Below are 14,780 nucleotides of genomic sequence, written 5' to 3' on the forward strand. Positions count from 1 at the left end.
TGAAATATTATAACTTCTCCCAAATTACTTTTGCCTGAGAGGGGATATGTCAGTGTTACTACAATTTTATGAGGAGTACAAAAATACTGAATGGTTGAAAAGCATTGCTCTAGAGAATTAACATCAGCAATACTCCTGATGATTCTACTTAACTTTGCATCATCAGCAAACATTTGGATATCCCAGTCAGTCCACATGAAATATCATTAAGAAATTAATTAAACAGTAGTGGCCTAAGAACAGAACCTGGAGGCACTCCACTGGTGTCACCTTCCTTTTCTGAGCCACTGCTCCATCATACACAACTGTTGGTATCATTCAGAATGCTAATTTCAATCCATCTCATCAATCTGTTGCCTCACCTGGGGAAGTCTTTTTTGGCTATGGTAATTAAGAGGGATGAAAGGATGGATGAAATGATTGTGATGATGGGCACAAATGACTTGAGAGGCAATGTAAATCGGGTGACAAGAGATCTGAGATTCTTGCTTGAGGATGTACAAAAGAAAACACAGAGAGAGAAAAAATTGTGTGTGTGTTGCCCAGGTATGATAGTGATGAGCTGAGCAGAAGAGCAGTAATACTGAATAGCATAATAGCCAGAATGTGTCAGAAGAGAGGATTGGAATATGTGGATGCTTAGAGGGCATTTGAGGACAGAAGGGAACTGTATGCGAGAGACCGCTTGCTTTTGAACAAGGAAGGGCGAAGGCATCTAGAGTGATTGCTGTTTTCTGAATGACTGGGTGTGTCAATGCAGAGAAACTAAAATTCCTAGGGTGGATGATAGCAGGGGTAGCCTCTTATGGGAATGGTTGCTTGGGGGAAGGGGATGACATCAGGTAACACTGAGTCCAGTGGGGTCTAGAGAGAATAATGATAGATATAGAAGCAGTGATATTTTTATGCTTTATGCAAATTCCAGGAGTATCCAAAATTAAGGAGATGAATTGGTGGAGCTGATAGCATCAGCCTGGCCAAAGATTATTGGGATTTCTGAGACGTAGTTGATGGAAGATGATATAATAACAGGATTTGAAGTAGCAGGGTACATCATTTTTCAGCAGGATAGGAAAGGAAAATATGATAGTGGAGTACTGCTTATGATAAGTGATGACTTATTTCCTCTAAGAGTGGAGGCTTTGAAAGGCAGTGACACTAATGGTTTTGAAAGCATATGGTGTTAGGTAAATGTGGCCAAGACAGGATATTTAGTCAGTTGTTGCTACAAACCAAGGAACACAGAGGGTGGGAAGCAGGAGATGTTTAGGCAGTTGAGCTTGACAAGTGTAGGAAGAATAATTATTATGGGAGATTTTAACTACAGCAGTATAAGCTGGGAAGAGGAAAATGCATGTAGTAATAATGGAATGGAATTTCTAGAATTCTTGAGGGACAAATGTCTAGGCAACATGTAATAGAGGAAACAAAAGATTCAAGATTTTTGGATTTGGTCATAGCATCAGAATAGCTGATAATAAGAGTGATGACATGACCATCTGGTTTTGACTTGGAAGATAAATAGACACAGTAGTATCAAAGAAAAGGGAACATATGTGGAATTATAAGGCAGGTGATTATAATGGTCTTAGATTTCAACTAGGGACAGTCCCATGGAGGGTGGGAAGGCCAGGATATCATTAGTGCTTGGGAAATTGTGAAGGAATATTTGTTAGCAGCAATAGTAAGCCCTATTGCACGAGTGAAGAAGCGGACACAATTCACTGCATTTGAGAAAGAGATTATGGAAGACATATAAGGAGAGAGGTGGAGGGCAGATGCATGAAGAATATAAGATGCAGGCCAGAAGAATGACTGGTATGGTGGTTAAGACAAAATTGGAATATAAGAAGAGATTGGCACTAAGATCCAAAGAAAATCATAGGGAATTTTTTAGCTATGTGGCTAGTAGGAGGAGAAATGATTGTGGAAGAATAACATTGTGGGATAAAAATGGGAATAGAGAGACTGATGCAGAGAACATAGTGGAGTTATTCAATGAGCACTTTATTGGAGTATTTCATCCTGGAGAAGAAGGTTTTAATATTAGAATGATAGGGTAGGTTCAGGGTTTAGAGATGCAGGAGAAGAATGTGTTTCAAATACTTAGTACTCTGGATGTCAGTAAAGCTAGTGGGACTGGATGGTATTTCAGTATGGGTTTTGAGAGAATGTGTTAAAGAACTGACAGCTCCATTGACCTAGCTCTTCAATAAAAGTCTGGCCATGGGTAAGGTACCCAAGGAATGGAAGGCAGGTTGGATAGTGTGTCATTGCACAAGGGTGGTAGCAATTGCCTATATGCTAAAGGGTAGTAGCAATTGCCAAATGGCCTATAATTAGACACTTCCAGTGTCTAATTATAGGCCATTTTGTGTGTCATCAGTGGTTGTTAATGTCTTGGAGAAATTAGCAAGGGACTATATGCAGCATTGGGAAGATGAGGGTGATGTTATCTGTGAGAATCAGCATGCATTTGTTAAGGGGTGCTCAGGCTTTAGTAATATGATTGCCTTTTATAATAAAGTGAAGAGCGCAGTAGATGAGGGAAAGGCATATACTGTACTGCCTTTTTTTCTTCCATGTTTTTACATATCACTGGTTTTGTAGTTCCATACCTTCTTTTTCTCACAGAAGTTCTCATTTGACAGACATCAGCTGAGGTGATCACCTCATGGTTACTCTGCACTGGCTTCAACTGATGTGATCACCACATGGTTACTTTTTGCCATCTAGGGAGAATGGACACTCCATTCAGTGTAATATCTTCCAATGATATGATCAGATCTAAGTCTCTTAACCATTCTGTGTCCTCTGTTACACATTGCTGAAGATAATTGTCCCTTAAGAACTCAAGAAATCTAGTCTTCATATCCTTAGATGCTATCTTTTTATTCCAGTCACTCTCACTGTAATTAAAATCACTCATAATGATCACATTTATTTTGCTAATTAAGACAATTTGCACATACTGTACTTTTTTGTGTCCATCCTTCGTGTTCACTGGTCTGTTGCAACGCACAACTATATATCTTATTCTATCGACCTCCACCTCACAACATACTGCTTCAAACCACATCCATTATTTTCTCCTTGAATTTCAACCTTGTGTAGACATGATTCACCTGCTATCATTAGCAGCTGCATTCTCTCTCTCTCTCTTTCTCTTTCCCTTCTTGCCTTTCTTATCCTAATGAAAATCATTATGTTTTTCCATTTCTATTGCAATCAAGATATCACTTTCATCAAACCATGCTTCTCTTTTTTTCAGTTATTTTCAGACCAATAAACTGGGTCAGTGAATCAATATCATTCCACTTATTTCTGATACTCCTAGTATTCTTAAATTGCGTATGTGTGAGGAAAGGGTGGGGGACAGAAATCAAGGCCCATACTTAGGAGATTAAATATTACAATTGGTACTTCACTAAGAAAGATTTTTCTGGGCAACCTGGACAATGAAAATCATGTATAGTTGGCATCTCTTCTATTTAAGTAAGATCTGTTTATAAGGCTGCAGCACTTGCCTCTCCCTGAGCCCAGTTTGTGAAACATGCCAGTGCAGTGGGAAGGTGAATTGAATTGGCTGGGAGATGCTATATAATATATTATATTATAAGTTACCAGCCCATAATGTCTCATTATTAAGATGTTCTTTTTGGGGAGCTGGTTGGTACTTTAATTGATATATATAATAGAAAAGTGAACTGAGTTTGTAACCAAGTTTCATCTTTAGTCTCTAGAGGGATTTTTGATTATCTCACTGTTAGCCCCCCCCATACATGACAGGGTTTAAGGTGGGATTCTCACAAAAAAAAAAAAAAAAAGAATAAATAAATAAATCACCAATCAGCTGAAAACAGGAACTTACTGTTTATTTATTTATTTATTTTTCTATATAACTGCCATCCACAAAAGGTTGTAAGCCTGTGGTACACTAGTACTGTGTACTACAAGTATACAACCTTTTGTGGATGGCAGTTATATAGAAAAATAAAAGTAATTGACTGATAATTTCACATGGTAATTTATTCATTTTCTTCTTTTTTTTAGTAATTTTTAAAATATTTTAAATTATTTATTTACATAACCAGGAACACTGCAGCAAAATCAAAATGATATGCAGCATTGAACCAAGAAACTTTTATAAAAATGTGAATTGTCAGTTTACTGCAAGCCTAAAGAAGTTTGAAAAGTCCCAAGTGCAGTTGCTAGATCATTTTGATTTTGCTGCATATCATATCATTATATATATATATATATATATATATATCATAAAAATCCAAATGATATGCAACATTGAACCAAGACATATATGTGTGTGTATATAATCCTCCTTAACTCTGTTTCAGGTTGCAAAATTGGTCATTTGCAAAGAGAAATACACATAAAAATAAATATATTGTTTTCAATAAGCATCACTTCAATTGCACCGCAAACACACACTAATTTCACTGTTCATTTCTAGGATTTGATATACATCAGCTTATCATGTGTTTATACACTTATCTACTTTTCTTTTTTAGACATACATTGCAGTGGAGACCAAATATATAGTGAATGTGGAACACCTTGTCTAACTACTTGTCTCAATATAGCTTTAGGAACAAAGTGCACCAAACAGTGCATTCAAGGCTGTGTCTGCCCAGATGGTCTGACACTGAATAGTGACAACTTTTGCATACCTATCAGTCAGTGTCCTTGTCTATTTGGAAACAAAGAATATCCTCCTGGAAGTAAGCAATTACAAGGATTGGAAGTTTGGTAAGTTTTAATTGCTAATAACACATACATATAAACAGTAATTAGCACTTGGATACTTTTAAGTTTCTACAATTCTTACTACTGTTATTTGAAATTTATTATTAATTATAAGACTTCTATGGAGTCAAAAGACTGTGGAAAGTCCACACTCTCATGCAAGAAAGATTTTTGACCAGTCCATTAAACCCACTCATGGATTCCATGCTGCTCATCAAACAGGTAATACATTTTGCTTATCAACTACTCTCCAGGCAAAGAACTTGTTCCTCATTCTATTAGTATTAGTCATCATATATATATATATATATATATATATATATATATATATATATATATATATATATATATGATGACTACTAATATTAACTCGGAGTCGGGATATGTTCATTTTTTATATAAACTGACTAAAAATCCGAGAATTATAACAAATTGAGATTTATTTGATATGCAACATGTTTCGTCAGGATCGACTTCATCAGGTGTTAAAAACATAGAAAGCTATTAAAAGACACTGAGAAAAAGACGCTGAAAAAAAAAAACATTGAGATACTCTAATGCTATAAAATTATAAAGCTATAAATTCGACTGTAAATTACAGTTATTATGAACTTGAGCTATAGCTCGTGTTAAAGTTCTGTTGTTGTACACCTGTGCGTGTGTGGTTCCGCAAGATCTCCAGTATCTGATAGTAGAGCTGAAAGAGTCAGGCAAATTATAGCTGAAATTATTGTTCATATGAAGAGGGTCCAAGGTAATTTCTTTTGACTCGACAATGCGGTGTTCTACCTCATCATGACAAATGTGCAGGTTTGAAGTTGTTATCCAATTTACTTTGTGTTGGCGGCTTTCGTTATTTGTGTTTATTGAAAACAGGACATGGCCTGATAGGGCAGTAGCCCTGGTTCTCTTGTAAGCAATGTTTCTCTGGTGTTCCTCGAGATGTAGGAGGAGAGATATAATACAGAAAAATCTGTTTGGATTTTTCCGTACTCACATGTGATTTTGTATACACCTGGAAATTGTAGAAGGTTGTGAGTTTGTTTGTAATTGCTGAAACTTAATCTTATTTTTGGAAGAGAGTCAAGAAGCACGTTTGTATGTTAAACTTCTTTAAGATTATACTCAGTTTTTTGAATAGTGTGCTGATATATGGCAAGGAGATATAACCTTTGGAGTCATCCTGTGTCTCTACATTGCTATGTTGACGGTGGAATAATTGTTTGTTAATACTTTTTAAAGAGTAGCCATTGCTTTTAAAGATCCATTTAAGATGTTGTAGTTCTTTTTTTAGTTCTTCTTCTGCGAATCGTGCAAGATCTGACAGTACAGATCTTGCACGATTCGCTAGAGTTGATATAATACCCAACTTCTGCGCTGGATGGTGATGTGAGGACTCATGCAGATATCTGTCCATGTGTTTTGGCTTTTTAAATATAGAGACTTTTATTGACTCAGGCGTCTTGGTGAGTTTAACATCTAGGAAACAGAGGGAACTATTTTCTTCAATCTCCATGGTCAATTTGATATCTCGATGGAGGTTGTTTAAGTGGTTGAGAAAACTGTGAAGATTCTCAATACCATGTTCCCACATGAGGAATATATCGTCCATATATCTAAGCCAAATTCTTGGTTTTAAACTAGAAGAGGAGATTGCCTTTTGTTCAAAATCCTCGAAAAAAATGTTGGCTAATATAGGAGAAAGGGGGCTTCCCATTGCTAATTCTTTGACCTGTTTATAAAGTTTACTTTCAAATTCAAAATAGCCAGAGTTTACACAGTGAGATATTAGAGAGAACATTTTATTTGAAATTTTGTTCTTTAAAATATGGAGACCTTCTTGTGTCGGAATGTTGGTAAAGAGTGCTACCACGTCAAAGCTCACCATGATGTCAGAAGACTTGAGTTTTAAGTCCTTGATTTTAGAGACAAAATCTGTTGAGTATAATAAATTTAGTTTAATCCTTTATCCAAGTGTGAGCAAACAAAGTTTGTGTGCCTAAAAGTATCTTCAGGACTGGGGTAAGGTGGTACAATACCAGGGCACTCCTTGCAAAGGTGGAGCTAGCTCTGGTATTGTACCACCTTACCCCAGTCCTGAAGATACTTTCAGGTGCAAACTTTGTTTGCTCACACTTGGATAAAGGATTAAACTAAATTTATTATATTCTAACCAAGTGAAAAATAAACTTTCAATATCTTTCTCTAAATCCAGAGTAATTTATTAAAAAAGGGTGGCACACCATTTGGCAACTCCTATAGGTAGAGATGGTCCACGCGGTTAGCCTAGTGGCTTTGCGCTTCGCAACCATATGCCTGGGGAAGGAGTGTCCTAGGTTCGATTCCCGTCGGAGACGTGAGGAGCTGAAGGATCTTCCTCAGCCATAGCCAAGTTAGCCGGTCTTGGGTTCAGGCAGTAGGGTTTTTTCCGCCAGTTTATCTGGTGTTTTTCATCCTGCAAGCAGGCAAACCGGACCCTTGAACACACACAGGGATACCTTGAGGTATCCCTGTGTGTCAAGAATACCTTGAGGCATAGGAGTGACCATTCTATCCTCGTATTTCGGTTACGAAATCCAAGCATGCTTGGAAGGTTGTGGGCCTTAAAGGCCTGTTAAAGCCATTGGGATAGATAGGATATAGGTAGAGATGACCTGCTAATGCTTCTGCCTGGTATCTCCACTTGGGCCTGGCTCCCACTGAAGAGACCTCAATAAAGGTCGAAACTAGTCTGGGTTGTGGCCCTTCCCTTAATGCATAACATTAGACATATCCGCAAGGAGATGTGTTTTGCATTATGGGAGATACTGAGATAGGAGTGTTGGTATCTTGCTCCACCTTTGCAAGGAGTTCCCTGGTATTGTACCACCTTACTCCAATCCTGAAGATACTTTCAGGCACAAACTTTGTTTGCTCACACTTGGATAAAGGATTAAAGTAAATTTATTACACTCTAACCAAGTGAAAAATAAACTTTCAAAATCTGTTGAGTGTTTAATATAAGAAGAAGATTTTCCCGCATAAGCTTTAATGATGACGCCAGATATTTAGATAACCTGTAGGTGGGTGAGAATGCTGTCGACTATAGGTCGCAGTGGGTAGTTTTCTTTATGTACCTTAGGCAGACATATAGCCTTGGAATGAGTGGGTATAAAGAACAGATGGAAAGCCGTGTATTTCGTGGAATTTCTGTGGTCTTTTGTAGGAGATTATTGGTTCTATTGTGTATTTCTCTTGTTGGATCCCTCTCAATTTCCGAATAACTATCCGACTCTAACAATGTTAAGATTTTTTCTCGATAGTCTATTTTATCTAGAACTACAGTTGCATTCCCCTTATCAGCTTTTAAGTGACAATGGCCTTGTTATTCCTTAGATTGTTAATTGCAAGTCTCTCACCAGGGGATACATTATCAGAAGGAAGTTTTGCATTGTTGATTGCAAGAATTGCTTCTATGCGAAGTAAACTCCGTCTGCAGTAAGAAGTAGTGAAGATGCTTTCTCCATCTTAGTTAAAAGTATATATATATATATATATATATATGTAGGAAGTTTGATTTACTCGGTTGATATACATTTTTTAAAAATATTGAATCACTGAAAACTGAGAAAAAAGAAAACAAAGTTTAATAGCACAACTAGCTTCAGCTTGTATCAGCCTTCTTCAGGTGAACATTACAAAAGAAATAACCAGTAAAACATAGAAGAAATAACTGTAAAACAGTTATTGTTAGTGTATACATATTCAACGTAGAAAAGTTGAAGTCTGCGCATTCAAAACTATTCTCTTGTTGGCTTCATTGTTGGGTGTATGTATGCGTATAGCATCTTGTGAATGCCAGTATTTGATTATAGCATAATGACAGTCTGAAAAGTTGTAACTCAGGTTATTGTTGAGATGTAGGGGGTTGAGAATGATTTCTCTTGATTCTATTATCTTTCTTTCTAATTCATCCTGGCAATGGAAAACGTTATCAGACTTGTTGCATAGGACTGTATGGGTAATGTTTTCTTCATTAGAATGTTGGTTGTTTCTAGAATGCTTCATTGTTTGGTGTATGTATGCGTACAGCATCTCGCGAACGCCAGTATTTGATCACAGCATAATGACAGTCTGAAAGGTTGTAACTCAGGTTGTTGTTGAGATGTAGGGGGGGGGGGTTGGGAATGATTTCTCTTGATTCTATTATCTTTCTTTCTAATTCATCCTGGCAACAGAAAATGTTATCAGACTTGTCGCATAGGACTGTATGGCTAATGTTTTCTTCATTAAAATTGGCAAAGAACAGAACATGACTAGACAAAGCACTGTCTCGCATTCTCCTGTAATTGACATCTGTCTTATGTTCTTCAGTACTTAAATTAATCGATTTTTCTGTTTGGCCAAAGTATGATATATCGCAGTTGCACCAAATCTGGTAAACACCAGGATATTAATTAAGAGAGGCGAAAGGTTGGATGAGATGATTGTGATGGTAGGAACGAATGACTTGAGTGGTAATGTAAGTCGTGCAGCGAGAGATATGAGATTTTTGCTTGAGGCTGTATGGAAGAAGACAGAGAGGAAAAATAGTGTGCGTGTTGACTACGTATGATAATGATGAGCTGAGCAGAAGAATGGTGATATTGAATGGTATAATAGTGAGAATGTGTGACAAGAGAGGACTGGTATATGTGGATGTTTGGAGTGCGTTTGAGGAAAGAGAGGAATTGTATGCGAGAGACTGCTTACATTTGAATGAGAAAGGACGTAGGCATCTGGAGAGATTGCTGTTCTCAACGAGTCTGTGTGTCTCAGGGAGGATAATAGCAGGGGTAGCCTCTTGTGGGAATGGATACTTGGGAGAAGAGAGACGATGTCAGATAACACCGAGCCCAGTGGAGTCTAGAAGGGATAATGCTGGGTATAGAAACAATGGCATTTATGTGCTTTATACTAATGCCAGGAGTATCGGAATAAGGGAGAGGAATTGGTGGCGCAGATAGCATCAGCCTAGCCAAAAATTATTGGGATCACTGAAATGTGGTTGACAGATGGAGATATAATAACAGGAATAGAAGTCGCTGGGTATAGCATTTTTCATCAGGATAGGAGGGGAAAGTGTGGTGGTGGGGTACTGCTTATAATAAGTGATGACCTATGTCCTCTAAGAGTGGAGGCTTTGGAAGGAAGTGAGACAAACGATTTTGAGAGCATATGGTGTGAGGTAGAGGTAGGCAAGACATGATATTTAATGGGGTGTTGCTACAGACCCAGGAGCACAGAGGATGGGGACCAGGAAATGTTTAGAATAGCTAAGTTTGGCAAGTGCAAGAAGAATGATTGTTATGGGAGATTTTAACTACAGTAGTATAAATTGGGGAGAGGAAGATGCATGTAGCAATAGGAGAATGAAATTTCTAGAATTCTTGAGGGACAAATGTCTTAGGCAACATGTAACAGAGGTAACAAAAAGTTCAAGAGTTTTGGATTCGGTTATATAGCATCAGAAGAGTTGATAATAACTGAGATGACATCTCTCCCACCAGTTGGAGAGAGTGACCATATGGTTTTGACTTGGAAATCGAATAGACATGCAGGAGTATCAAAGAGATGGGAACTTATGTGGAATTATAATGCAGGTGATTATAATAGTCTTAGATGTCAACTTCGGGAAGTTTCATGGAGGGAGAAATTGGAAGGCCGGGATATCATTAGTGCGTGGTAAATTATGAAAGAATATTGGTTAGCAGCAATGGTAAGTTGTATACCACAAGTCAAAAAGACAACACAATTTGGAGTAAAGTGGATGACAAACAATATTAAATAGGAATTGCATTTGAAAAAGAGGCTATGGAAGAGATATAAGGAGACAGGTGAAGAGAGGATGCATGAAGAATGTAAGACACAGGCCAGAAGAGTGACTAGTGTGGTAAGGAAAATTAAACTGGAATATGAGAGGAGATTGGCCCTAAGATTCAATGAAAATCCTAGGAAATTTTTTAGCTATGTGGCCAGTAGGAGGAGAAATGACTGTGGAAGAATTATATTGTGGGATAAAAATGGGAATAGAGTGACTAATGCAGAGGACATAGTGGAATTGTTCAATGAACACTTTATTGGAGTATTTCAACCTAGAGGATTCAGTTTTAATGCTAGAGGGATAGGGCTGGTTCGAAGTTTAGAGGTACAGGAGGAGAGTGTGTTTCAGATACTGAGTACTCCGGATGTCAGTAACGCTTTGGGACTGGATGATATTTCACCACGAGTTTTGAGAGAATGTGCTAGGGAACTGACAGTGCCTTTAACCTGGCTTTTCAATGAAAGTTTGGCTTTGGCAAAGGGGCCCAGGGAATGGAAGGAAGGGAAGATAGTGCCATTGCATAAGGATGGTAACAGACTGAAAGTGTCTAATTATAGGCCAGTCTGTGTGTCATCAGTAGTTGTTAAGATCTTGGAGAAAGTAGTGAGGGCCGTATACAGCATTGGGCAGATGAGGTTAATGTTATCTGTGAGAGTCAACATGGATTTGTGAAAGGGCGCTCTTGTCTTAGCAATATGCTAGCCTTTTATAATAAAGTTACAAGAACATTAGATGAGGGAAAGGCATATATTGCAATTTTCTTAAACTTAGCAAAAGCATTTGACAGGTTGCCACATGATAAGCTGATATTTAAGTTGCAGCACATAGGTCTGGATGTCAGATTGGTCAACTGGATTCAGGATTGGCTGTCTGATAGGTATCAGAGAGTTGTGTATGGTGGAGCAGTTTCAAGGAGACAGAGGGTTCCCACAGGACTGAGTACTAGGTGTGGGGTCCCATAGGACTCAGTACTAGGACCTATATTGTTTAACCTTTATATCAATGACATTGCCAGTGTATTGCGAGGGGATATTCAGTTGTTTGTGGATGATGCGAAACTGGGAAGGATTATTAGTAATAGTGCAGATGTGGTAGCCCTGCAAGAGGATTTGAATAAGCTAACTAGATAGGCAAATGAATGGGGGTTTCAGTTTAATGCAGCAAAATGTAAGGTCTTGAGGTTTGGGAAACATCGATTGGATGCAGCATACTCTATGGGAGGAGTGATGCTGGAGGAAGTAGGGGAGACAAGAGATATGGGGTTGATGATTGATAGAAACCTGAAGTTTAGGGGACATATTGCAAAGGTGGTGAAGGTAACACAGAGGATTGCTTCAATTATGAGAAGGACACTGACCTGCAGAGATAAGAGGGTGATCATTCCATTGTATAAGTCTCTGATCAGACCACACTTGGACTATTGTTCTCAGATTTGGTCTCCAGGATTTGAAGGGGATAAATTAACTGTGGAAAGGATACAAAGATGGATGACAAAGATGGTTTAAGGACTGTACAAGGATAGTTATGAGGATTGGCTGAGGGAATGTGGACTGCAGAGTTTGGTGGATAGAAGAAGGAGAAGTGATATGATTGAGACTTTTAAACTGTTGAGAGGTTGTTACAGGTTTGACACTGGGTAGGTCTTTCGCTTGGTTGAACAGCGGGAAGGAGTGATGACAAGAGGCCATCCCTGGAAGTTACGAAAGGAAACTGTGAGCAAGAGGGTAAGGAGTGGTTTCTTTGTGTGGAGGGTGGTTGAGCCATGGAATGCATTGCCTGATGGAGTGGTGAGGGCGAGAACGGTCAATGAGTTTAAGGAGTGGTATGATAAACTGTATGTTCTTAGGAAGGACCTCCCACGATGAGTCTTTTGACTCCATGGAGGCCTGAATAATAATAATAATAATAATAATAATAATGTTTAAGGTTGTGATGTCTAGGTTTCGTACGCCTCACTACGCAGCGGAATTTTGGGAGAGGAGTAAACAAAGTTATTTTGTTGTATTTCCTAAGAACATTTGCCAATTTGAGTGAGACAGTGCTTAAGTATGGTATAGAAATATTACTTTTCAACCTATTGGTATCTTCATTATTGCGAGCAGTTGGATTTCATAGGTATTTGCGAGTTGCTTTTTGTGAATAACCATTTAGTTGAAAAGTAGACCTCAGAAAATTGAGTTCTTTATTAAGTTCTATCTTATCATCAAGAAGAGAGGAGCACAATGTCCTAATGTAGAAATGATGCCAAATTTTTGTGGAGGATAATGATGGGAGTGACCATGGAGATATCTGTTGGTGTGGGTAACTTTTCTGTAAATCGTGATGTTAAATTTTTCTGAGGAACGGGTCAGTGTTTGATGTCCAAAAAAGGAAGAGAACCATTACCTTCAAACTCAGCTGTAAATTTTATGTATGGATGTTCATTATTTAGATGTTCTAGGAAGTTGTTTTCTCTATGGTTTACTGGTTATTTATTTTGTAATGTGTACCTGAAGAAGGCTGATACAAATTGAAAGTAGTTCTGCTATTAAACTTTGTTTTCTTTTTTCTAGGTTTCTACTCATTAATATTTAAAAAAAAAAAACAGTAGTAGAGAGGGAATGATAGAAGAGGAGGGAATAAGATAAGTGGAAGAGAGGGAATGAGGGAGAGTTATGGGAATCAAAGAAGAGGAGAGAATGGAAACAGTAGGAGAGAGTGAATGGTAAGAGGTGTAATGCATGGTCACTCAATGAATCATGGTGTGCAAGATAGGATGCATGAGGAGTGTTTGCATGGAGGAACAATAGAAAGTGTGGCTATGGCAATTAAGAGGGGTGAAAGGAAGGATGAGATGATTGTGATGGTAGGAAGAATGACTTGAGGGGTAATGTAAGTAGGGCAGCGAGAGATATGAGATTCTTGCTTGAGGTAGTACGAAAAAAGATGCAAAGATGAAAGATAGTGTGATTGTTGCCTAGGTATGATAGTGACGAGCTGAGCAGAAGAACAGTAACATTGAATAACATAATAGCTGTGTCAGAAGAGAGGATTGGAAAATGTGGATTCTTGGAGAACATTTGAGGACAGAGAGGAATTGTATGTGAGAGACAGCTTGATTTGAATGGGGAAGGACGTAGGCATCTGGAGGATCTGGAGAGATTGCTGTTCTGAACGAGTCAATGTGTCAATGCAGGGAAACTGGAATGCCTAAGGTGGATGGTAGCAGGGGTCGCCTCTTGTGGGAAAGGGTACTTTGGAGAAGGGGGACAACATCAGGTAATGCTGAGCCCAGTGGAGTCTAGAGGGGATAATGCTGGGTCTAGAAATAGTGGCATTTTTGTGTTTTATACTAATGCCAGGAGTATCCGGAATAAAGGAGAGGAATTTTTTCTGGTGCTGATAGCGTCAGCATGGCCAGAGATTATTGGGATCACTGAGACATGGTTGACAGAAGAGGATGTAATAACAGGAATAGAAGTAGCAGGGTACAGCATTTTTCGGCAGGATAGGAAAGGAAAGGAAAGCGCGGTGGTGGAGTACTGCTTGTGATAAGTGATGACTTATGTCCTCTACGAGTGGTGGCTTTGGAAGGCAGTGACACTAGTGATTTTGAAAGCATATGGTGTGAGGTAGAGATAGGCAAGAAGGGATATTTAGTGGGTTGTTGCTATAAACCAAGGAGCACTGAGGCTGGGGACCAGGAGATGTTCAGAAAATTGAGCTTGGCAAGTACAAGAAGAATGATTGTTATGGGAGATTTTAACTACAGCTGTATAAACTGGATAGAGGAAGATGCATGTAGCATTAAGGGAATAGAATTTCTAGAATTCTTGAAGGACAAATATCTTAGGCAATATGTAATAGAGGGAACAAGAGGTTCAAGAGATTTGGATTTGGATCAGCTATTATCAGAAATGTTGATAATAGCTGAGATGACACATCTCTCCCACCAGTTGGAGAGAGTGACCATGTTGCTTGGAAGATGAATAGACATGCAGGAGTTTCAAAGAGACTGGAACATGTGTTGAATTATAAGGCAGGTGATTATAATAGTCTTAGACATAAACTTGGGAAAGTTGCATGGAGGGTGGATTTGGAAGGCGGGAAATCATTAGTTCTTTGGAAATTGTGAAGGAATATTTGTTAGCAGCAGTAGTAAGCCGTATTCCACAAGTGAAGAAGAGGACACAATTTG

At 38.4% G+C, this 14,780-nt stretch overlaps 1 protein-coding gene across 4 annotated transcripts in view; it reads left to right on the forward strand.

Annotated features, from left to right (window-relative positions):
• LOC150094462 (hemocytin-like) overlaps positions 1 to 14,780 on the forward strand; it is a 2,636,009-nt gene that overhangs the window by 506,929 nt on the left and 2,114,300 nt on the right. For all 4 annotated transcript variants that reach the window (XM_090412206.1, XM_090412207.1, XM_090412208.1 and 1 more), the window contains exon 17: positions 4,527 to 4,764. In XM_090412206.1, coding sequence (XP_090268332.1) covers positions 4,527 to 4,764 — 238 coding nt within the window. The remainder of the gene's footprint in view (positions 1 to 4,526; positions 4,765 to 14,780) is intronic.

Source organism: Typopeltis vanoorti, chromosome 22, assembly GCF_054136105.1.
Source record: "Typopeltis vanoorti isolate ZY-2024b chromosome 22, IOZ_Tvanoo_1.0, whole genome shotgun sequence".
Lineage (NCBI taxonomy): Eukaryota > Metazoa > Arthropoda > Arachnida > Uropygi > Thelyphonidae > Typopeltis > Typopeltis vanoorti.